Raw genomic sequence first — 26,135 nt, 5'->3', positions numbered from 1 at the left:
GCAGGAACGAAAACATCCCTATGTTACCAACACTGTTTTCAGCACAGATCCAAACCATAGCCCCATGCTAGCCACTGTGAAGAAAATTAACTCTATCCCAGCCAAAACCAGCACGGTGCTTAAGAGATTTTGATTTAGTGTTCATTCACGAGTAATTCAAGGATCTACTACAAGCCATACCATCAAGCAATAAAATAACTGCAGTAGGAAAATACTCTATTTCTTGTTGAATTTGAATTGAATCTAAAAGATTTTTATTCAAATCTGCTGCTTCAGTTGGAGAAAAAAAGGACAGTAGCAGGTTGCCAATAAAGGGTCTGTTCTGCCTCATCAACTCAAAAATTCATGTTGAAGTGCTGGAATAGTTTGCCATCCTTTCAATTCATTTTACAAAACAAGTTCTGGACTGAGCTCTGCTTTCATGTATTCTCTCTCCATGGAAATTATGTCCTTTTTCTCATTTCAAATTAGATGAGTACAATGAAATCCTTATTTTACATATTTATTAACAAGGCTTTCATCCCTGTGGTATTGTAACTATCCTCACTACTTTATGCAAAGAAATTACAAGGAGAACTCACAAACCTTTAGGAGGTATATGTGATCACTCTTTTTCAAGCATTATTGCTCATATCTGTATTCTTCTTGCATGTTGCTCCACCAACCATTGTCTACTTGCCTGCCTTCAATACACTGTTGATGGCATTGATTTTTTTTTTTTTAATTCTGAAATAAATCACATTGTAGACCTTGTGTCAAGTTGAGATCTGTTTGGATATCCATTGTTAGAAAATTGATGAGTGAAGAAATGATGTTACCTCCACTGTCTGGCATGTGGAGGGTTAAGGGAATTTTTAGCCTCACCAAAAAGTATCTGGTCAGGTACTCAGGTGCTGGAAATTTTCTTAGCAACATCAGTCACCCAGGAACATGATCATCTGCTGTTCTGGGGTAGAGATTACAGAGCTTAATGATTAGCTACTATAAGCTGCAGCTGATGCCAGACTCTACCCCCTTTACACCTAATTAGCCTCATTAATGAGCTCTTCTGCTCTCCACAGAGAGGGCTTCCTCCTTGGAATAGGAGGCAAAAATACTTCACCCAGGTAGATGTGCTGAAACCTTTAATTATTGCCCACACCTGCAAAGCCTTGTGTCTCTGACAGCAATATTGCTTAGCTGAAATTGTGCTTATTTACAGTGACCACAGTACAAAGTATTAACTCTTTAGCAACTTAGGAATTGTTTTTAAGCTTTGAAAGTATTTATAAAGGGTGTAAATCTAAGCACTCAAACTTTACACTTGATGAAGTTGGGTGTGTTGTATGTGGGTTTTTTTGTATGTGACAAAATGTTTTTGGAAGTTCCCGAGTATTTTGTTTAACCTTAAAAAATGAGTTTAAATTGCTATTGAATGTCAAATATCACATTACCAGAACTAAGAACACTGTTAGGCAAGTTTTATTCTTTAGATGAGCAACTTTTGCATTTGGAGCAATGTAATTTTGTGCTGCTAAAATTAAAATATGGAAAAATACGCATCTAGAAATCAAGTAATGTAGTAGACAATGACTAAGCTAATGAAGTGTTCTGGTGTGATTCTTAGCTATAGCAGTTATTGGTAAATATCTACTCCATTCTAGTGTTTAAATTTCTTGAAATTTGATAACATTGTGTTTGGTTTATTGTTTATTTGTTTTAATGCTAAAATAGTTATGTAACATTTTTGCATGTGCATTTGGGTCAAAGCAGTTATGCCCATATGTATGTACATTTGTAAAATTAGCTCAAAAGACAGCTTAAGTCAGTGCTGATTCTAGTTTTTAATAAAGAAAGTTCAAAATGCTAATTTCTCAGTGCAAATACTTTGCTCATTATTTAATAACTTTTTCTACAGTAGCCAGCTTTCTTCAGCAGGAAATGCCTACTGTGAAAATATCTAGCATCCGTGATGTAGATACTCTGTGGCACCGGAAAGAAAGTAATCCAGTCCTGCGGAGTAGTCAGCTTCCTTGAAGACGGAGCGGGCAGGTGGCAAGTGTTTTCTTTTACAGTTTCATGCTCTTCACGTAGCTTTCTCGGCTTCTGGCCTGTCATTGCAGCAAGTGAAGCAATCACAGAGAAAATCTTGGGCTATAGGATGCTCAGAGTCTGCAGGCAACTGTAGTCACAAGTTGTGGTTCTTTCTGAGGGAGTTTGAGCCAAGGAATTTTTTTCCCTGGAAATTCATCTTCTAAAATGAATAGAAGATCGTGTGCCTCCTGCAAGACATGTTCAATGCCTGTGTGAAGTGATAGAACTTTTCAACCAAAGTTGTGAGATTGCTTCCCTTGAAGATGTTATTAGCAGAATGCTGAGCTAACTTGAAATAAAGCATTAAAGTTAAAAAGGAATTTGGAACAGAAAACATGTTCATGCAGTTGAAAGAATATTAAGAAACTGAAAATAGGATCTCAAAGCTGTGAGATCGCCACAATAGACATCATTATTAGCAATTCTTATGAATATATAGAGCAAAGTTTGTTTTACTTTATTAATAGTTACAGCAGCATCAAGTCTCACCAGCCAAGATGTAATAATGCACCCTGTGAATCACAGAAATTCATGTGCATTTTTCCATGAATGCCATTTGAATTGAATGCCAAAATAAAGCATCAAAATGAGTGATTTTTCACATACTTGGATAACGTTTTGTCAATTGTTAGTGCTCCTTATAATTATTACAGAAATGGGATTGAAGTTTGTGGACTCTTCTGATTGGAATCTTGGCAGGTTTAGTTCTGTTTCCTAGGTGAGAAAGCCTGAGGTTCCAGGGCAGATGAGAGGGACTTTTACAAGATAAAAATTATCATTGAGGGCATGTGGGTCTGGAGGGGAGCAGAGTTGGCATTTTTGGCCTAGCAAATATCTGCCCATCTGCTCTCTGTCAGAATATGTTAGAAGTGCATCTGGATCTGTGCCCCAGAGTTTCGGCTCTGAGCGGGTCATGTGCTTGTCTCCACGACAACTCAAGGAACTGTGTAAACTGCTGCGCTCTGAGCCAGATGCTTCTCTGCACATGTGGTCTAATTAGATGGCATTTTTCCCCACTCACAAAAGACTTCAGAAATTTTGCGTGGTTTCCATGTCAAAAATGTGTAGCTGATATAATGGGAGTTGGGAGGAGTCATGCGGTCAAACACTAAATAATTACACTTGCTGCAAGGCTCGGCTTCAGTGTGTGTGAGCTGTAGTGAATGCAGAACAAATTCCCTTTGGTAGTTTCATCGTGGATTGAGCAAAACCTGTAGGGCAAGTGGTAAAAGGAAAAATCTGCTTTTTTTTCGTCCTCACACTGGATGCAACTTTCTTTTTATGAATATATCAGGAAGGAATTGGGGCACTGAGACAGATTACGTATCTTGCAATAAATGCTTGCAAGACACAGCATTCTTAGTCTCTCAGAGGAGGGGTTTCTTTTTTTTTTTTTTTTTTTTAAGGGTTTGAATAAAATCTGCAAGAAGTGAGATGTTGTAGAGGAGAGCCTGGGGAAATAAAATCAAACCTAACTTATAAAAAATGATACTTTCTAATATGGCAGGATCCTTAACCTATTGTGAGACGGGGGAAATGGCTTCGTTTAGTGCCAGTGATTGAGGAGCTCTTTTAAAAGTAATTGAAAAGTAGCACAATTTTTGTGATTATACTAATGTGGCTTTTTCTGTGTCTTACCTTCTCATGTGGTAAAATCTGAGCCTCTTTCTGACAAAAAGTGAATAAATGGTAAAGAGAATGAAGAGTTCTCGTTTGTTTTGAAAGGGAAATGCTTTACTTTGCTTTTTCCCCACCTGTGAGAAGCATCTTGAGCGGTTGTGGACTTGATTTCTTAGTTCTTTCCCAGAAGTTGTTTGGGCAGACAAATAATATACTAATGCCCTGTAACGAGCAGTATAGAAGGAAGTGTCTTTGGTGTGGCAAGTTCCAGTCGTTCCCAGGAATGGATGCTCTTGCATCTTTAAGAGTCTAGTGACGTAAGTTACTGATTTATAATCTCATGTATATGATAAATAACCATAGCAAGCATATGTGTGTATGCATTTATATATTAATCATTGACCACTTAGGTTTCCTCAGAGACCGTTACATGACTCGAACAGAAAGAAATGAAACCTTTTTCCAGTGTTCCTAATCCAGTGCCTTTGATTACCTCTCTCAGGGGACATGATAAATTCCTTCTTTAAAGTGACTTCTTTTCTGCCTGTGTTTTTTCATGGCAATAGTTGCGGCTTCCACACCAAATTATCAAGTAGCATAACATGATGACAAATCAAACCTCAGTGAGTTCTATTATAGTAATAGCATTTACTTTGCCAGATATTATATGAAGGAGGTGGCACTGCATATCATGTTATCTTATATCTTATGCATTAGTATATCTACCAGAGACTAGATGTCTCAACTCAGTGAAAATTTAAAGTTTAATTCCGTTATATCCATTTTATTTATAGAGACGGGGGTTTTGTTACGTAGCTAAGAGAGTGGGATTTTATGACCTACCTTTATGACTAAAGCTTCTCTCACGTTGCTTTAGTGAAGTTAAAAACAGTTATTCTCCTTCTGCATCTGTATTAGCATTTAAATATTATGTTAAAATATTTCGATCTTGAAAACAGCCATTTTATTCAGTGTGGTTTTGGGGATCATGATACAAAGGAGTCATATACTTCTTGCGCAACAACATATTTTCAGCATATTTACTTGAGTGAATCCTGGAAGCTTCATTGATTTGGATGAGTTTCGGCTTTTTACATGTATCTAAGAAGTCAAAAGAAAGCAAAAATATTAACATTTGTGACCTTTAGGCATATTGGTAATTTCTAAATCTTGGCCAATCATTTATCATTTTTAGAGATTTTTTTTTTTCCTATTTTAACAAAATATTTTGTATTCTATTGAGTTTTAATAAATGAGACAAGAAAAAGCTTGTCATTTATCTCACAGGAAATACTTCGTGTAGACTGTGTTTCCAAGCACACTTTTCTATTTTGTCATAGTATAAAATAACTCATATAAAGAATTGCACTGTAATTTTTCTCCTTTTTTGTATTGTCACTAATGTTCCACAATAGTTAAAATAGAAAAAGGCCTTTTTGTTATAGGGGACCTGAATTGGTAGCTGCTTTGCATGCAGAACATACTAGCTTCAATGGGAGTATTGCTCATGGAATGATTGCAGAACTAGACCCTGAAATTACCTTGCCAGCTAATGATAAAATCGCATGCAGGCCACAGGGGTTTTTGTGGAATAAATATAAGAGTGGAACAATATACAGTATACATTATACCAGTAATTTAAAGCATATTCAGGACAAAAAGAGAGTTCCTAATGCAGGCAGCATCATAGAGATTTGCTGTATCTGATAAAGATTAGGTTTCTCAGCTCATAATACCATACTATTACTTTTCTTTTGTTAGTCTTTCAACACCTACACTCATGCATTGACACAATATCAAGTAGGAAGAGGAAGAATAGCCTTGTATTTAAGGTACTGAACAGGGATTAAAGAAATTTCAGTTCTTTTCCCTGGCTCTGCCAGAGACTTTTGTGACCATGTACAAGTTACTTATTATTTTCGTGCCTCTATTCTTGATTTGTGAAATGGTGATATTTTTTTTTTTTTAATTTTCTCTCTTCCCTCCCCCCCCCAGCCCTAAATGCTTTCTTGCTCGCTTTGTTGCACTTTCTCTTTCAGGTTTGTTGCTTGAGTTCTAGATACGCGAGGCTGTATCAGTTGCTTAGGGATAGAAAACGGCTGGCTGATGTAGGTGATTCAGAAATCAGGGCAGGCAATGGCTTGAATTAGCCATATAAACACTTTGAAAGATGGCTTGCTCTATTATAGTAAAGTAGTTTCATTATTTGTGAATAGGAGTGTGTGTCATTTTACTTGGTCTAACACGAAAATGCCAGGTATCCTAATAAACTAAAAGGGTTTGAAAGGAGAAGCAAAAACATTGCTATGTGATGTAAATTTTTTCCAGTTACACATTTTTGATTAGTTTCGTCTTCTATTTGAAGTTGGTTTTGTGCAAAGTTTGTCAGGTCCTGTAATGGTGTTGGATATTACCGCCTGAAATAATGTGTAAAGGGGTGTTGTTGAACTTTCACTGAATCTATCAGTATCTGAGCTGGTTTTCCTACAATGTTTTAATGCAAATAAATCTTATTCTGTATTTTTTCTCCAAAATTTTCATAGTAATTTTAATACACCTGAAGTTTTTTGATCTGAAGGCATTTTGGATGTTGTAGTACTGATTACAACTTAATAATGCATTGCATTATAATAATACTAGAGTTCTAAAAGAAGTACAGGCCACAGAGTTCTAATTACAGTGTTAAAAAAGATTTTGATGAAGTCTGAATATCTGCATATTATAATTTCACATTTAAAGTTGAGTTCTGTGTTTAAATTGCTTCATCCTAGTTGGCAGCCCGCTGGTAAATATTAATGGTGTCTTCAGTGGTTGTAGGAAACAGATATATGTCCTTTCTGAGGATGCTTTACTTTTATTTGGGTTTTGGCCAAGAATGTATTTGTTGATATGAGTCTGCTTTTTTTCCTGCAGTCTAATCAGAGCTCCAGTTGGTATCTAATTTTATAAAGGGAATTACATAAGAATTTTGAGAACGCTTACAAGGTAAAATTTTGAAATTTATTAGCTTCCAATACCTACATGAGAAAACTGGGTTACGGCCAGTAATCACAAACAACTCTACATTTTTGCAAGCTTTTTCTGTTTTCTTTTGTTAGTGTGAGGTATGTTCTACTTCATAGTACAATCAGAAAAAACACTTCTGTGACTATTTAGTCATGTCCAAGTTAGGAATTTGGGGAAGCATGTTGTTTAAATTATTTTGTGCACTGCAGAACATGTCTGTCTCACCTCATGTAATTTGTCTGTCAAGGAATGTTTTGTAAAAGAAAGCTCCTAGGCTCTTGTAAGGGTAATGCCTATGTAGCTGAATACAGCTTGCTGTATGTGCATATAGCCATGAGCCACAGCACAGGTATAAGCTAAGTTTTGACACATGACATTTTGAAGGGGATGTTGATGTGATGAAGTGTTATGATTGGTGTCAGTGATTCGACTGACTTGCAATCACCTTTCTCCCTTTTATTTCTCCGTCAGTGATATTATTACAACTTACTACAGGAGTTATCAGATCACATGCAGAAGAATGACAGCTGTCAGAAATTCCAATTCACCAGCAATTGCAAGGGTTGAGAATTTAGAGAAATGGCGCATTTTGTTTGATACAGATCTTATTAAAAGTATCTATAAAAATTATAGATACTGTAAATCTATTTAAAAAAAAAAAGTGGTAGGGATATTCACTCTTGATTTATCTCTACCAGAGGTTATATACCCTAGTGAGGAACACGAAAAAAGTCTGAAATTGGACTGGTAATGGAAATAGGCATTTACATGAGACAGTAGGTATTTGGACAGTACAGTCTCTGTTGGTAACCACATGTTTTTTAAATGCTTTTCAAGATTACACTTAGCAATACTAATTTATCAGAACTGGTAGTCTCTTTTTGAATGGAGTCTTAATTTAGTTTTCTTTAGAAGAATGTGGTCAAATCTCTGAGCACACAATTTCTTTGTTCCTGAGCAGCATCTTGAAATGCTAATAAAGCTAAGGTATCGTTTGCTTAATGCAGAGTATTTGATCTATGCCTTCTTGATTCCGTTATGACTGAGGCAGATGCAAAGAGCTTTCTTGTGCTGAACGTATGTATTAGTTATGGGGAGGTTATTTGTCGTTGCAATTGCAAGCTGAGTAAGTCAATGTCCTATCAGGTGTCTGTCACCAATTTCAGATTTTCTTTATGGAATCCTGCTGGCTGACTGATGATCCTTCTTCAGCTGCGATGAGCTAATCTTTCCTTGACATTGTAATCACAATTCTTGAAAGGTCTGCAGAGCAGTTGCTGGCCTTTGGTTACTGTTTTATCTGACATTGACATATATATCTAGATCAATAAGATCGTTCTCCTATCTTAGTTTTATTATAATTCTGCATGGAATTAAGGATGATGATTCCTAGAATATCCCTACAGGCTTTACTTTGTCATTTGCAACATAACCAATTTTAGTAAAGGATGTGGTTATTTGCAACATCTAGGTAGTAATAAAACAGTGATATAGGAATCTCTTGCATGTCATTGTTCTTGCTGTGTATTTGGAGTTTTGCTGCATAGTATACTGACACTAAACTTCCAGCTTGTAGACTGTCAGATTGTCATCTTGTTCTGCACCTTTAAATTCCACCCACATTTTTTCATTTCGTGGCTGGTTTACAGAGCAGCTCTAATGACTTGTGTATTTATTAGGGAGGCTTTGAAAGAGCACCTACATGGTTTAAAGGCATGCATACAGCAGCACAAAATTCATTACCCTGCACCACATGCTGACCATGATAATGCAGAAGAGATTACATGTATCTTCCATGGCATAACTTTTAGGGTTGTCTAAACAAAGTCTTCAGGTTTGGGTTGTTGGTTTTGGTTTGGTTTTTTTGTTTTTTTTTCACCCTTAGAATCAAGTTTTGTGAAATCTTTGCTTGTGCAAGAGACTCCGACTTTTGACCTAATTTGAACCTGCCTTTGTTATCTTAATGTTTTCCCCAGCAGTCACGTGCTGGCTTTAAAGCCCCATTATCCAGATGCACACTTTGGTACCTCATCTCTTGCAGGAGTGGGAATAGTTAGACTTCCATGAGTTATTGTAGCACCTGTGTGTCTTTCCAGAAGTATCATTTGTGTTTGTCTCTGTCCCTTCCTCCAAGTCCTTCTCTAATCTGTGCTATCTTCTGTCCCACATATTTTTAGTTCTTTATATTCACTATAACCGGTTAGCTGGCCTGTCTGCGAGTATGCTAAGTCAGACAACTCAGATATGATACTTCTGTCACTGACAATAACTGTCTGCATGAGGTCCTGTACCCTCTTCTGAAAGAAAGTTTTTCTTTCTGAGGAAAAGTGATTTTCTTGAAATATAGGGGATCATGGTGAAATTTTTTACAGTGTAGCTAATCAAAATCCGGCTTTATCTTTCAATTTGCATTATGGCTTCCTAAAATATAACAGCAGGTTTCATGAAACTCTAGAACAGTCTGAAATATGTACTAGACTCCTTTCATTTTTCACTTGCTGCCTTAAGTAGTTTTAAACATTATTTTAGAATGTAACAGAATTCCAATTTAAAAATAGGGCTGGCAACAGATCTGATGTGGTCTGAAACTTTTCAGCTTTTTAAGGGGTCATGAGGTAGCAGCACTGCCCTGATGAACTTCATTATGCCATATGAATGTAAAATATTCATATAAAGGGAGATTTGCAAAGGCATAAAGAAAAGGCACCTGTTTTTTCAATGCATCTGGGAATCTTAAATCTTAGTCTTATATTCTGAAGTTATTTCTCTTGTGTTAAGATTGCAGATTAAATGTCTTTGAAATGTGTAAAAATGTGTATTGTATTAAAAAAAATTTTGTGATCCAATCTTAAAATATATGTGAATTATCTAATATTACAGATCAAATCAGATTCCTCATAGAGTCGCATTGTGCACACATTTAGAGCATTTGCAATGCCATATCTTAGCCTCTGTTATGCATTTATAGTTAGAGAGGGGAGTAATGGATATTTAAGGTGTTGACGAATCAAGGCCTAAATTCCAATTGTGGGCAACAGCAAGTTTAGGAGTTGATGGGTTTATCAGGACAAGTTATTATAATTGTTTTACATGTGAGCAAGACCATTCATTTCACAAAATATCTGCAGTTCTTAGCATGTCCCCTCATGTATAATATCATCTGTCAGTAAAAGCAGAGCTGATTAGCTTTATAACTTACAGTTAACTAAATCTGTCAAGAAAATGGTCTTATTGTCCAGCTTGTCTTTTTGTAATGAAGCTGTGCATGGGGGTTAGCAACAGTGTGTTCGCTCTTCTGGAGGTCGTGGAGGATGGAAGGTACTAATGCATTCTAAGCTGAAAAGCTCACGCTTGACCTTGATGATTAAAGTTTTTCCTATCATCTAGCAGCAGTTGAGCCTGAATTGGCTCTTAAGAAGTCAAAAGGTCTAATCAACCTAATGAACAAACTCAATCATTAGTACTTTGGGGGAAGTGTGTTAACATGATAATAATACTGGGCTCCCCCAGCTGCAATATGTGTGTTTACAGGAATGGTACATAGCTTGATTGTAAGAGGAGAAGCTGGTGTCTGTGTGCTGGATGTACGGTGGAGTAGAGGGAGCTTCTGTTTGGCAGGGCGTAGTTCTTTCCACAATGTTCATGCTCCTCTTTGGCCATGGGAGAAATTTTGGATTCTCATGGATTGTAGGAAGGGTTGTTTGTTTCCTTTAAAGTGTTTTGTAAGTGAGGCTTAAACAAAACTTAAACCTTCCTCTGGTGAACAACTTCTCTGATCATGGACTAATCTACACTTTTCTTCATGTATTGCTCCCAGCTCTTTTCACGCTCCAGATTGTATCTATGTCAGACACAAATATTTTTCTGGCATCCTTTATTATGTTCTGGTAGCTGAATTTGATGGGAAAGCCTTTCTCATACTGGTCAAGTAGATGTTACATCCTGTTGTTTGTTGTGCTGTTTCCTAGGCCCCACTGGGAAAGTGTCTGTCGCTGCAGTTTCTGTAGTAACAGATGCATTTGCAATCTCCTAAGATTTTCTTTTGCTAATTGTAGTGCTCTCTAGTATCCTGACTTTTACTTCCTGGTACCTGAGAGAGAGTATAAACAAATCTCAAGTGGGATGGCAATAGCTGAATATCATATATTAAGTTCTTGCATGGGGAGCTAATATTAGTCCAAATTGTCAGTCCCATCTCAAAATCAACTAATGGCTTTTTCCATTTGCAAAGTTAGCTCTTGCTCAAAGTCTTGTTTTGGCACTTCCATGTCATGCAGCAGTTCTGTCCCTCTCTGCCATCTACTAACATGAGTGCATGATCAGCTGTCAATTATTTAAATGCATTAAAACTTTTCAGACAGTACATACCTTGATTTTTGAGACAGAACCTGTGTCATGGCAGTAGTCAGTGTGTCATGGAGACTCTCACCAGTGTCTTGCATACCAGGCATGTACCAGCCAGACCTGTTTTTCCAAACATTTTTCCTTTTACTTTGAAATGAAGTATCTTATGATTCTTTATCCTGATGAGAGCAAAGCCACAGGGGAAAAAAAAAAAGTGTTTTTTTGACACTCATGCTTCTTGCCCGGAAAGATTGTAGTGATTTTTTTTTTCCCCTGTAAATACCTGCTAGAGTAAATCAAAGACAGCGTATTATTTTTAAAATTAATTATCCTGAAACTGTAGTTGTCGCATAAGAAACCTGCTTTCTTTTCCAAAACCATGGAAATTCATTGGCCCAAGGAAAAGGTGAAGAAGCTAAAAGAGTGACTTCTTCCCCCTTTGAAAGAGACCCATCCTGTGCTTAGACAGTCACTTGCAATTGATCCTTTTCCTCATGTTAAGAACAACCTGTGACCTCTGGCATTTGTTGACTGCTGGGTTAGACTTGAGGTACATGGTGTATCATCTTGGTGATTCTGGTTGTCCAATTCATTGGGGCCAGGAAGAATTTTATTACTGCGGGCTGATTATTTGAAGCCAAATAGTTCCTTCACTTTCCTCATAAATTGCGTTAAAAGCTGATATTACTGTTTGCACCATTTGGTTACAATGGCGAGGTCAGTTATGTCAAAAGACAGGCGGTCGGCAGTAGCAGCTGTCAGGTCGATAAGCTCAGGGGTAGCACCGGACCTCAGTAGGAGATGTATCGATGAGTAAGTTTTATCGATTGTGAACTCAGGGAAAAAGGTGAATACCTATGGATTTTAAGAAATGTGAGGGTCATCACGGTTTGCCCAACATAGTTTTGAGGATTTAGTATCCTTTTAGTGTGGATTAGGTGTTAGAAGTCCTGGGGCCACATAGTGGCTTCTAACATAAATTGGTGGGGAAAAACCAATAAGCCTAAAGCAATGCTGTGGCATGGGGTTTTTTTGAGCACAGTCATTTTAGTGGCCCTGTTACCCTGACTTTACACAGCCAATGGTAAACGAGATTGCTAATACAAAGTGCTCTCAAAAATCAAATGATACCACCCTTTTAAAGGGAGCGCTTTAAGGTTTTTTGCTGTCTAATGTTGATTTCAAACACTCAACAGATGAAGAGTCCAAATATATTTTAATATGAATTTGAAAAAGCCTCCATATTAATTATACATCAGTATAATTTTATCATTCTTTGTAACTTTCTTGTTTTTAATTCAATAAATATATTTGCTTGCTACATTGAGTATTTGTAGATTTAAGTGTGGAGGAAATTTGTGCCCTTATGGCAGATGCACAGCAGACTTCAGCATTAACATAACTCATTAAAATAAGATAAAAGTAGAGCTGCAAAACAATTTCTGTCTTTTGCAAACAAGGTTGTGAAAAAGGGAAATTTCACTCATTCAATATATGAAAGTCTAATCTTTCTGAACTGTGGAGAGAACACAGTAGACATTCCTGACTTGTTTGTGCAGGTTAACTGTCTGCGTCTACTGAGGCAGATAAGCAGAATGTACAAAATTCAGATGACTGTGTGTCATATTTTGGGGACATTAATTAAAATTACCTTTTTGGATGATGAAACCTCCTTCACCAGCATTAGCAAAATGTGCATAAAGCAAATATATTTTATTTTGATGATATGCAATTTGCCAGTTTCCAACCTGTTTCTCAGTCACCTGATTGAAACCTGGAAATAAACTACAGTTTGCTCAATGTTATGTAAGGCCTACTTTATTTATCTATTTATTTTGGAAGGGAAGTAGGTAAAATGGAGACAGTGGATTCAAATGGATTCAGACAAAGCTTTTTCAGTGTTTAATGCTCTGAACTCTACAGGGTGAACCCATCACTTTTTGTGAAGAAACATTCGTGTCCCATCGTTCCGCTGTCATGAGGCAGTTTCTTCAGAATGCCATTCAGCTCCAGCTCTTTAAGCAGGTACTGGCTTAATTTCTCTAATGTAGAAGCAGATTCTTTAATAATACAACTGTTTTTTTGAGGGCTGTTCCTATATTCCTTGATCTGTCAGCCACATAATAAGGAAAATTCATGTAGTTGGCAGCACCGTAATTCCTGCTTGCTTTTCTCAGATTCGGGTGATAAGGCTTTCTATATTTTAAGAGGTGTATGGTTTTTTCCCCTAAAGGTGTCTCTGCTCAGTTTTGATCTGAGCATACCTAGACCCAATATATCTGCTGTAAGCTTTTACAGAAAGCATATTACTGTTAAACATTGTATTACTGCTTCAGGGAAGCTGAAAACGTGTATGTATAGGCAAACACATGAATGCTTTTTTTCAGTGAAGCAGCATACTTTTTTGCATTGGTAAACATTTTGCCAGTTTTGGTTGTATTTTCATTCTATTTAGAGTCCCTTCCTGATAAGAGCATTGGGGTTGTTCTAGCAAATGCAGAATAAAGTCTTTCTGAAAAGATAAAGGATGGGATGGTTGATTTGTTTACACTCTTTTAACGTTGATGTAGTTCATTGATGGCCGTCTGGATCTTCTTAACTCTGGAGAGGGCTTCAGTGATGTTTTTGAAGAAGAGATAAATATGGGAGAATATGCAGGTAAGAAATAAGTATTTTAAAGTAACTTCAGACACTGTTCTTGACTTACTGTTTGTGGGCCATTGTGATGTAATGGGTCATTGTGGTTACTTATCTAAATAACTGAGGCTGCAATGATCCCTATAGGTTGAAGTGTCATAAATTTTTGTTCTTTCCGCTGTCAAGAACTTTGAGTAATGTATTATAGTCTGAATAAAGTCTGTTCAGTCTTACAAAACCTCAGCTTTACCGCTTGGCTAAAGTGCAACTAAAAGAGTTCTTGCAATGGAGGATACTGAAAAACCTTGGCTTTACCCAGAACCACCTCAAATTTCTTTTAACTATCTTAAAAAAAAAATCTCAGGGTTCTCAAATGTCTGAAAGACAACCCAGATAAAATAGAAATGCCTCTTAGCAAGTAGAAGAAAAATTGTAGATATCTCGTCAATTTTTTGTTGTTGTGTTTCCATGAAAAGAAAAGGATGGTTGTCCTGTTCTGTTTCTGTACTGTTCATGCTCCTAGAAGCAAAAAGTGGTAACACTTCACATTTCTAGCTTGTTTTCTATTTGGTAGAGAGTTACAGTTTGTTTGTTTTTGTGATTCTCTGTAGGTAGCGACAAATTGTACCACCAGTGGCTCTCTACAGTAAGGGTAAGAACACAATATTCTTCCAACAGACATTCTAATTCTTACTGGACCATTGTACAGTTCTGTATGCCTGTTAACCTCTGTCCTCATGAACATGACTAACCTGTTTCCTGCAGTGTTTAGCTGTGACCAATTTGAGTTTAGTTGTGAGAAACTAAGGCGCTCTTCAGATGAAGTTAGGAACAGAAGAAAAAATACACCAAAAAAAAAAAAAATCACCATAGGAATTTTCAAGTTTTTGAATCCCACTTTTAATGTCTTGGAGACAGCTGGAAATAAGTTATTGTTATTTTAGAAAATAATGTGGTTTTTCTTTCCTTTTAATAGAAAAGGAAACAAAAGGGAACATTGCCCACCAAAAAGCTCTTTATAAAGCTAAATGGTGTGAAGTGCTGAATGGAGACAGCACTGTTTGGGATGTTTTTTGATCTCTTTGGTTTACTGCTCTAGCTGTATAAATTAAAAATTTAAATACTTTTAGAGAATAATACGTTATTATAGCTGATTTTAAAAGTCTCTTTTGATGCATAAAATGTGATGTGTTGAAAAGTAAAATATTTCTGGTTTATGTGTACGAGTCAGTAGGAAAGATTGAATTGTTTTCTGACAGAACTGAGTTTTGCAGCATTCCATTTGCTTATTGTCCTGGTTATGAATGGAATTATGTTCCTTACACAAAATGCTGGGCTCCATATTATCTTGATAATTTTGAATTAAACATATTTTATAACAGTAATGCAAAAAATCCCATCATATATGGGATTATTAGGTAAATTATTAGGTAGGTAAATATATGTACATAAATGTATATAAATACATAGAATGACAAGTAATTTTAAAATTATAAGAAAGGGGAATGGCTGACAGTCAATATAAAAAGACAGTTTATAATTTCTGTTGAGGATTAATTGTCATGTAGTAACAGAAGTAGTAACTCTTAAAGCTGTTTGCATCTGATTGCATCTGATCTCTGGAAATATAATTTTGCACTGAAATAAGAAAATATAAAATTATCTAAGATTTTCTTCCTTGGATTTTACCCATCTCCTGTATTTATCACATAAGGTACTGTACAGCAATAGTCAATGGTGTGTGGAAGATGTATAAAACACTGACCAGACTAACAGATTATTCTGTTTGACATATTACTGTCTTATGACTTCTATTATGTTCACCACATGCAATTCAGCTTTTCTAGAATTAATGTTTATGACTGTAGTTAGATTTCATTTTCCCTCAATTTATCCCTTTATTGACTACTTAGATCTTAAAAAGGCAGCATGCTTTTGATAAATAGTATTGTGGAATCATGAAAAGGAAAATAAAAAAAGATCTTACTTCTTCAGATTGAATGTACAGGCTTTCCTGAAACTGAATTTTCTGCCCCAGACATTGAGTATTTGGTAGGATACTTTTGTCTTAAACTTGTTTAGGATTTTAATGCAACGTGCAAGACACCCTTGAGGGCGAGTGGAACAGTCACAGAACACTGTTTTGTGAGTCGACCTATAAGACAAGGGCTTTTGGTATTAGGAGACACTGACATTTTTCATTTGAAAACTGCTGTATTAAACAGAATTGGGATTCCTCTGGAAAACCAGAGAGAAACATTTAATATGCTTTTACTTGCATTCTTTTTCTTTAAATTTACCATTTTAATACTCAGCTTTGCTAATAAGCATAGTTAATGCTTTGTTATTTTAAGTTAAGAATGGTGGATTTTAGGTTGCTGTTTGCTTTAAAGAGCTTTGATAAAATGTATTCTATTGTTACTATAATTATAGAAAGGAAGTGGAGCCATTTTAAATACAGTAAAGACCAAGGCTAACCCCGCCATGAAGACTGTCTATAAGTTTGTAAGTATCAAGTACTAGCTTACTACTGAGATAAGAGACTAATTATGATTCTGTTTTAACCTTTCAAATGAAACTCAAGACTTAAATTCGTTTTTATTGGACTCACAAAATTACTTAAAATACACATTCATCTACATTTCAAATTTAAATGGAAAAGTCATTTTGAAATTTAAACATAATTGAAATGCAAAGGAGAAGGGGAACTTGTGATTTCTTTTGAAAGTATAGATGATAAATTCTATTTATTACATAGAACTATTTCTGGGAAATAGTACCTATATGCTCTACTAAGCAGCTCTACCATCTCATCATTACTCTGTTGGAAGTCATTGTTACCTCAGGTTTCTCTGCTTGCAGCTTCATCGAAGTAAGGGAATCCTCTCATTTTCCAAATTGTTTCCATCTTTTCTAAATGTCAATTAATTTTCCCTAGAGATTTCTTATACCTGCTTATTTAGAGCCCAACTTACTGAGTTATTCTTAAATGAAAATGTTTTCAGTTCTGTTAACAAACAGCTAGTATGTTACAGTGTTATCATGTATGGCTGCCAGTTTCACTGTGCAAGATAAAACAACAGAGACAAGCGAGGATTTCTTAATAAGCTCAATTTTAGGAAATAATGCTACAAAAAGCACTGAAGTAACTATTCAAACTTTTCTTTTCTCCTGCCTTCCTCCAGCCTGAGAGAGATGAATAGGATGAGATTAGCTCTACTAAATGGAACTGGCATCCAGAGTACTGCAAGGAGAAAGTTTGCGGGCTTACTATTTCTGTTGATTGTTAACTTATAGCAAAGATAAATACTTAGAGGGGAAGATCGAGGGTGTGGAATGCAAAAAGATGAATATGGCATCAAAACAGGGAAAACAAAATTTTTGCAACGAGTGTGTGTGGGGGGGTGGTGGTGGGTTTTTTTGTTTGGGGTTTTTTTTAGCTTTCTATTTGTTTTAATGTGTTTTCAGTATCCTGTTACAATTTTGTCCATGCCATTTTTAGTATCTAGAGAAGGTGAATCTTGATGCACTGAAATCAAGCGTAGTTACTAGTGGAAATAGAAGGGGATTTTAACTTAAATTAATTTTTCATGCAGGCAAAAGATCATGCAAAAATGGGAATAAAAGAAGTGAAAAACCGCTTGAAGCAAAAGGTACTTGAAGTTCTTATTCAAAATGTATAAGCACCATGTATGAAATACTTAGCCACAAAAAGCATTATGTGATCAATAGGAAGCTGTTTGATACAGTGTTGTTAGCACACTTCAAAATGCATTACCAGCTGTCCCGGATTTTTCACACTGTTATAAATATTCACAGACAAAAAAAAACTGTCTTCAAATACATTAAGGCTCTGACTTAAACCTACAAAAGCCAGAAAATTGAGTGTTCTATTTGGAGTGGTCCCTCTCCTGTCCTTTGTGCTGGGGCGTTGTGGAAGGGGGCTTTATATGAACTGGGAGATCTTTCCTACAGTAAGGGCAGTGAACTTTTTGCAAATGGCAAATTGTTGTTATTTCTACAGTAATCTCTCAGGGAAAATAGTATAGTGTTGGTCATTGGGAAAAGGATTTTTATGTTTCATGAGTGTCTACTGCAAAGTTTAGGCATAAAGGAATTAATTAGAGTTGGTGTTAATTTCAAATTTGAATTATTGCAGAAAAAAAACCTCAAACTGTTTGTTGTTTTCCAAATCTGTCTGTCTTTGTTTGTAAACAGTACGATTCCAAAAATGCTGAATTGTGTTTGAAGAATGTGTTATCCAATACTAATTGCTCCTTTTAAGCCGGAAGCATGATCATATTGAAACATACCTTATGAATGAATGGTTAACTCTGCCATAGGTTTATTTCAAATATTCTATTTATTCTATGAAGCAGAGCTATTAGAGTATTTTGGGAAAACAAGATAGCTAACTTGCTAATAGAACCGAAGTTCTTATCAGAAATTTTTATTCAATTTGTTGCATAATAGTTTGGGTTTTTTTAAATCTACGCTATCTCAGGAAATTTCTTCTCTAAATTTCTAAACCATCATCTTAAGATAGTGCTGCAAATGTATTCCTACGGCAGAAACAGAAATCTACCTGAACATGTTAACAAAATGTTAATACAAAGGGATTATTCTGCAGCCAGGTTATAAACTGATGAAATTTAACTGTGTGTACAATCCAAATGCTGTTCGCTCTCTAAATACTCTAGCAGATTGCTAGAGATTTTTGAGGAAGATAAAGTTGCTTCGGATGCTTTTAATGCTATTCTGTTTTATTACACTTACTACTTTATATGTGACCACTTTAGGTATAATATGAAAATATTAGAAACATGAAACGGTTTTCTTGTACATGGAATTTTTTATGTAATTCCATGTGTTTCACTTCTGGACATAACCTTCATGAATAATAAAATGTTTGGCCTTCTCATGTGCATTTCTAAAGCAGTTGGAGCTGTGTGAAATGACCAGATTGTTTTCCGGTATTTTAAATGCTAATATAATTGTGTGCTATTCTGTGACATTTGTATAAAAGGCTGAGAAACGTCTCATTCATTCATTGCTTTGTTTTATTATTATTGTTGTCTTCCTAGTCCTTCAAGCAGCAAGCACTTTTTTTTAAAAAACACACATAACATTTACAAATAAATGGCTCAATTTTGTTTCACCTTCCTTATTATGTGGCATTTCTGTAAGATGGTTAAACATGATTGTTCAACATATGCTTTCACAAGAGCTTAAAAGATTTCTATGAGTAGTTGACACATACTGCTCTACCTCTCCTTTCTTCATTAAGTCTGCTCTTTTCTATCCCATCCTCTTCTCCATTTTGAATGCAAGATAGGAAGATAACTCTAAAAAGAGATATTGCTCTGTTTAAAGTGATAAAAATAGCAAAAATTGTTTTGGCCACCCTCATGTTATTTTTAATCTAAATGTCTGTGCTGCTTTGTTGACAAGTCTATTAGTGCATCCTCACCAATTTTCATGTGAGAACATTGTATTTTTCATGTATTTACTTACTAGTATATGCAAATGTTAACTGTTTGAAATTCTGGCATCATTAAATACTTAATTTTTGCTAAATTTGGGATGCTAGTCTTTCATCTTCTAAGGATAACCTAAGGTTATTTTTAAACTGAACTTACTATACACTGTATTTTAACATACTATTTTCCATTATTAATACAAAAAGTATGCAGGCCACTGGTAAGGAAAAGTCAAATATAAACATCTCTTTTCCAGTTTTCACTGCCAAATATGAGCAGCTTCTGTACAAGACAGAATTTAAAAATGCAATAAAGCTAGAGGTCTGCTTCCTACAACTCTGCATAGCAATGGTGACCTCTTAAATATAATCAAGAGCCCATTTTGCCCTTGGTCTGCTCCAGTCTTGGGTTTGAATTGCAAATGCGAAATGCAGGATTGACCTGTTGAGAGGTCACTGTGGTGTGTGTAAGGTCCTTCTTTAATATGATAGTAGAGATTGAATGGGGCTCTATTTCCATCCCTTGTTCATTTGTGGTACAGTATTTCAAAGCAACAGAAATAGTTTTCAGAGGATTCTTATGAGTGATAGCAAATAATTGTTAATAGATACAGCATGGTAGCTTTATTTTATATCTGATACAGTACTTTTTTCTTTTTCTTTCTTTTTTTTTCTTTTTCTTTTTTCTTTTTTCCTTTTTTCTTTTTTTTTTCTTTTTTTTTTTTTTTTTTTGTAAAGGCTGCTTTTTCCATTTCACAAATGGACCATGGTGGTCAAGTCACTCCGTTATTGGCTCGTTTGAAGCTTAACTACATAGAATTAGGAAGAAGGAGGAATATGAATGGTACCGTCCTCAACTTTCAGTAGGGAGAATGAAACTTACTGAAAGCTTCTGGATAAGACAATTTATATAAATGGTTGGGCACTTGGCATTAATGTATTCAACATTATTTTACTTACTGGAGTCCTGTGTGGCTCTAGTTAATGTCTGTTATCAATGGGCTGTTGTCAGTGCTTTATTATCAGTATAGCTAGAAACAACTCCTTTAGAGGTTTATAAAATAATTTGAAGAATCCTTCTAGACATTCTGGAATGTGTTTTTTGCTCTTCCAGTATTTGTAGGCTATTACAAAAGGTCCCTAGAAAAATTACTGATACATATTTAAACAGAAGAAAACCTTATTCAGTTTACAGGGTAAACTTTACATATCTGTAAATATATATCTTACTCATTTTCTGAAGTTCCTCCTGTAAAAGAAATCGGTAGTAAAGATATCACATGAACAGACAGTTGTTAGGGAAGTACTGTTTATATATGGAGATAATTATGGAGTGTGATAGAGCATTGTCATTCTCTTTTTCCAATAATCTATAAAATATCTTTTTTCCTCAGGCAGAAGATGTTTTTATTTTTAATAATATCCTTAAATTACACTTTCTTTTCATTAAAAAGTTACTGAAAAATTGCTAGGTTTTTGCGTTTCTGGAGAATTTGGTCCAGCCATGAGTAACTTAGCACCTTCCATTTTCTTCCATTTTTTGGGAGGGATAGGTCTCATGGTTTTTGTTGTTACCCTGATTAATATATATAACTTAAGCTACTTCAGGAATGTCTTGCTGACTTATACCAAATCCCTTTTTTGGGGACATGTCGGAACTGAAAAGTCAGACTTAGGACATATCTACCCGGTATGATGCACTGCAGTACAAAAAACTGCTCGTGAGCACCAGCCAAGCTGGTACACTTACACAGCAGAGCTTCAGGTGGAAGCACTAGCATTGGTCTCAAAAACAGTGTGGAAATAGGAGACAGCATTCTGGCTGGTAAATCCTCTCCCTCAGTTGGGATGCACAGGTCTACCTGGCTTTTCTTTTAGTGCCAGGAATGGGCACTGCTTTTGTAAGGCCTGTCTGCACTATTATCCAGTGCAGTTCTTTGGTCATTTGTAGTTCTCAAGCTGAAGAACTGCTTTTATCAGTAGACATTTTGTGAGCCCTGATACCTTTCTGAAGCTGAAGTTCAGAATTGGGGAGTCCTGTTTTCCTGTTAGTGGTTTTCTCTCTGTCTTGTACACCCCATTGACTTCAGAATAACTGTATTCAAAGTCTGTTAGTGGACTGAAGGTATGTCACAGACTGCTTTGAAGGACTGTTGTCTACTTTCCAATTATAGAATTGCCAAGCACTTTGACGTTTAATAATTTTAAAGCTACTTGGAGCCCTTATGTGGGGTGTTTAAAATCAGGTTTCTCTGTTTATTTAGCTCAAATGAGGTTTCATTGAAGGTAGAAAATGAACTTTTGTAAAACAAATTTTGCCTTGGTGACTGAAGCTGTGTTGTTGATTTGTCTGCCTTTTTGGGATTTTGAAAGAAGAGAGGTATCAAATAATTTAATTCTCATATTTTATTAAGTAAATTTAAAAAAAAAACCTGATTTTGACTGAAATCTGCTGTAGTTTATTTGGAAGTCTGTACACCAAACACAGTGGAAATGCATTTTAGGAACATGTTATCTTTTGTGTGCAATTATATCATCAGAGAAGTCAATCAAAAATAATCAATCAGCAATAAAATCTGCAAGGATTTGCAGTGATCATTATACATCTTAGGGGGTTTTGCTTAATCGCTTGCTCTGTCTGTATCTTTTATCTCCTCCCATTCCCTTGATGTCAAAACTTTTGCGTCCGTTTTACATTTTTCTGGAAATTTTGCCTGGATTGGAAGATGCTTTGCTTTCCGTTGATTCCCAGCTGTCTATTGCCTTGGCTGGAGCCACAGCTCCAGGTGGAACTCTGAAAACTGAAGTGCTGGGAACTTCAGTGCAGGCCAGGTGCTTTGAATGTGCTGGGCGCCTTCATGGCATATACGTAACAGGTCTGAAGCTTGGTGCACATTTAATATGGCTATACTTGTATAGAAATATGTAAATAAATTGTGTATTTAATGTCATTACGTTTCAGAACAGTATACGTTGCTGCCATATGTGATTCCAAAACTGACCAGATCCCTTGGTAGCTTGTTGCTGTTTTGGAGCTGAAGTATGAGTTTGACAGAAGCTTACATTTCTTGTCATTGAGTTGATTGAGTTGTTTTGGGACTCTTTGTTACTAATTCAGTGTACTTTGTTGAATTTTTTTAAAGACATGGTAGCATTGTGCAGCTGGAGGGCGGGGGGAGGAAAAAGTTTTTCTCTCTAGTTTGACCTTAACAAATTGTTAATTTCCCCATGATCCTTATGCCCATATTGGTGAACCACTGCTCTACCAGCTGGATCTAAAAAGGTCTCTCAGCTTCTCTGTGGAGCAGACAAAGCCCCTTAGAAAGTCCATCCAGCTTTTTGTTTCATTTGACCTAAACACATTAGGTCAGTCTGTGTCCAAAAGAACCATTTCTAATTGGCCATCAGCTTACATGTCTCATTATTGTACCTTAGCAAGACGGAAACTTGAGGGGGCATGTCAAAGGTCAGTGAATCAAAGCAATGTCTATGTCAGCAGCCAACCTTAGGTCAGTCTTGCAGAGCTACAGTGTGTGCAGGTTTCTCTCTATATTTACCAAGCATTATTTCCTTGACATTGTTGCAAAGAGATGTAAGGTTTGGGGCCCACTGCGTTACAGACTATTTCTCAACTGACTTTCAAACTCTTTTCTCCTTGTCTGATTCCTTATGTCTGCATGCCTTTGTCTTTTTCAAAACCTATGTTACATATACCATACATACACTTGCCAAGTCTTCTAACCTAGGTTGATGGGTCACTTTACTTCTGAAGATGAGGACTAATGTCAAAAGCAAAAGCAAAGCAAAACAAAAAAGCATCCTGCTAGGCAGCAGTTTGTTTTATACGATCTCCTGAAGGCATATTCAGTATACACAGGCTCAAAGATAAAATGCAAAGCTAACTAAGCTGTGAGTTTCATCTCTCCTTGCCACTTCCAGAAGTAATTGTTCTGCTACAGATAATTTTGTGAAGTATGTCAATAGAATTACTGTTTTCATTTAGGTTTGCAAAAAGCAGAAGAGCCCTGTTCCTAGGTTTCTGTTGAATTTGTTCCTAGAATAGAAGTTTTGAGCGGTGGTTTCTTTTTTTCTCCCTATATATTTCCTGGCTTTTGCATATTTAAGTCAGACATTTTATTGAATGTGTCTGCGTGCAACATTGGTATTAGGAGGAGAGGGTGGTTGTGTACAAGCTCTGATTGACAAAATGCAACGAAATGTTTTATTCTAATGATGTTTTCTTTTCTGTACTTTGGGTTTTTTTCCCTAACATCAAAATTGTCAGTCGGCATTATCCTCTAGTGTCTCCTTTGTGACCCTTACCCTTAATCAAGAATGTTCCTGGCCATGCTATTCACCTTTTCCTACCGTACAGGACATTGCTGAGAATGGGTGTTCTGCAACACCGGAGGAATCTCTACCAAGGACAGCGCCTTCTCCATTGGTTGAAAAGAAGGACCCTAAATTAAGGGAAGAGAGAAGACCAATCACAGTACATTTTGGTCAGGTATGTCTTAGTGTTAGGTTTCTTTAAATTGTGTGACTCAGCAGAAATAGTTCAGAGAAAAGTCACAATAACGAATATGCCAATTGTTTCATTATTTTTTGTAACTGAATTATGTTATAGATTTATTTCTGTTATATCTTTTTAAATGGGATTCTAAAACCTGATTTTTCTGGGGTTTACTGATTCCTTTTGTTAATACAATGATTTTGAGGAAAATAATTTCTAAGTGAATGGGGGGGAAGCATAATTATTATAGCAATTTTATAAACTATTTTGCTGTTCTTTTAGCATGCAAAGTGCTATAGCCCTCAGGGCTGAGGATGTATAATTTAAAATGTCCTCTGTTATCTAGCCAGATCATTAGTGTCAATATGGAACATCCAACTATTAAAGCATTTTAACATTCTCTGAAAACTAAATGCGATGAACTAAGATGGAAAAATCAATTAATAGCTTATTAGTGTACTCTGTATTTCAGTATTGACAACTGAGCTATACCCATTAGTTACTCTTATAATGTTTCTTTTGATATGTCTGCAAAAGAGTGAGTTTGGTTGTGTGGGTTTTTTAAGAGCTAGTTATTTAGAAAATGTTGTAGTTGCTGTGATTTTCATGGAAAAACATACAGTATTTACTATTAGTTTGCCAGTTCCCCTATTAAGTGTAGCCTGACTCAAAAAATAACATAATTTGTGTTCACAGTTCTGTTTTTCTTTCCCTGTATCTATTTTTTAGAGTATTATCATCAGAAAACAGGAGTGAATATCTGATTTCTTCTAAGGAAACATAGTGTAATTTTCAAACAATTGTAAAATATTGGGAATTATAAAATGTGAAGCAAACCAGATTTTTAGATAAATATCTATTAATAGAAACTAGTCAGTGTAGCTGCATTGACTGTTTAGCTGTTAGATAAGGCTACACGAGATATAATCATTGCTCAGAGCAATGTTCTCTGTATCATTTTAGAATTGGATTTGATTCTTTCAGAACTTTCACCACTGTGCTAAATGTAAGTTCTTGGAGACTTTTTTTTTAAACAAATTATCTTCCAATTAAATATTTGCAATAGTGATTTATTTTTCACTTTCTTTCTATGCCAATACAGTTGAGAGGAATTGGGGCTACTGGAGAAATGCAGCCATCTAGCTCTAGCAAGAAAATGTTACATTTCATTTAAAGCAGTCAGAAATCCAGATAATATTATAATCTACTTTCAGTTTTTTCCTTTAGATTTTTATGAAGGATGGATGGTTCAAACATTTTGGTAGATTAATGAAATATATAATCGAGTGGAAAGTGCAAATTTAAATTCATGAGGTTTTTTAACGGTCACTTTTAAATTTTTTAATGATCACTTTCTCTGTGTCAAAAGAAACACACATCAGCTTTACTGAACCACTGGCTGTGGTGAAAGGCTCGCTTGCTAAATGCTTACTACTGTCATTACATTACAAATGTCGGTTTCCAAAAAAATGATCCAACTTCGCAGTTGTAGGGCTATCTCACTTATAGCCTGTGTCCTTTCACAAGTCTTTTTTTCCCGATAGCCAATGCCAAAATGAAAATTAAATATTACTTTCATTCAAAAGGAAAAAATGTTCGGGTTTATAAAATATAAATTAAGGCTTTGGGGAGGGAAAAAAGCTGCAACATTTACTGTTTAAATGGGAGATGGCTTCTAACTAGTGATTAAAGAGAGAGATTTTAGTGTCACTTTTAACTTTGTCTAGAATACAGTAGGTGGGAACAATTAAAAAGCCACAAGAACTCTGAAATAAGGGCTGTTTGTGCATTCACAGTTCTTATAAACTGAAGAGGATGAAAGAGGCTTTTTTCTCATTGTCACTTGCTTTCTATGTCTGCTAGTATTATGCTAGTGTATATGGCAAAGGCAGACTTTTTTAAAATGCATGCATGCGGATTAGGGTCAAGCCCTGTGTATCAGTAATGCAGTAAGCCTCGTCCATACCACTGCAGTGAGAGAGCCTACCAACAGCAGCGAGATGCTTTAATTGAGACATGCTGTCAAAGTGACAAACACATTTGCATACAGTCTATTTATTTTCGTTGGAAAGGTCTGCAGTCTGCTGTTGGTTGAACATTCTTAATCAGCTCGCTGTAAGTGAGCCGGCAGCTAGCTGTCCTATGCTAGGTGCTTCTCTTCATTACATGACAGATTAGCTAAAGGGGGATGGGCTAGCAAGCCAGCAGCAACCTTTAATTTTAACTCATTATCTCTCACCCTATAGTGAGGTAGTTTCTAGTTTTTCCAAATACAGTTGTGTATCTACAGTTGTTAGGCTACAAAAAAAATCAGTAAAATATCTTGAAATGTCTTTGAATGTAGAGCACCTCGCTGATTATTCTCAAAAATTTAGCAGCAATTATCTAACTGTATGAGATTCCGTAGTGTTGTAGCTCATCTTGGCGACTGGTTATCAGGCATTGTTTGAGAGGGTTGTGTAT

At 35.9% G+C, this 26,135-nt stretch overlaps 1 protein-coding gene across 1 annotated transcript in view; it reads left to right on the top strand.

Moving 5' to 3' along the window:
• Window positions 1–26,135, top strand: part of DENND1A (DENN/MADD domain containing 1A) — a gene marked incomplete at its 5' end in the record, with an annotated part of 209,147 nt that overhangs the window by 148,288 nt on the left and 34,724 nt on the right. Inside the window, 7 exons of the mRNA XM_009587477.1 lie at window positions 277–353; window positions 12,967–13,068; window positions 13,614–13,701; window positions 14,292–14,332; window positions 16,114–16,185; window positions 17,277–17,333; window positions 23,535–23,666. Of these exons, the coding sequence (XP_009585772.1) occupies window positions 277–353; window positions 12,967–13,068; window positions 13,614–13,701; window positions 14,292–14,332; window positions 16,114–16,185; window positions 17,277–17,333; window positions 23,535–23,666 (569 nt within the window). The remainder of the gene's footprint in view (window positions 1–276; window positions 354–12,966; window positions 13,069–13,613; window positions 13,702–14,291; window positions 14,333–16,113; window positions 16,186–17,276; window positions 17,334–23,534; window positions 23,667–26,135) is intronic.

The sequence above is a fragment of the Fulmarus glacialis genome, unplaced genomic scaffold, assembly GCF_000690835.1.
Source record: "Fulmarus glacialis isolate BGI_N327 unplaced genomic scaffold, ASM69083v1 scaffold12811, whole genome shotgun sequence".
Taxonomy (NCBI): domain Eukaryota; kingdom Metazoa; phylum Chordata; class Aves; order Procellariiformes; family Procellariidae; genus Fulmarus; species Fulmarus glacialis.
The sequence above is the reverse complement of the archived record's forward strand: the minus strand, read 5'-3'. Positions and strand labels throughout refer to the sequence as shown.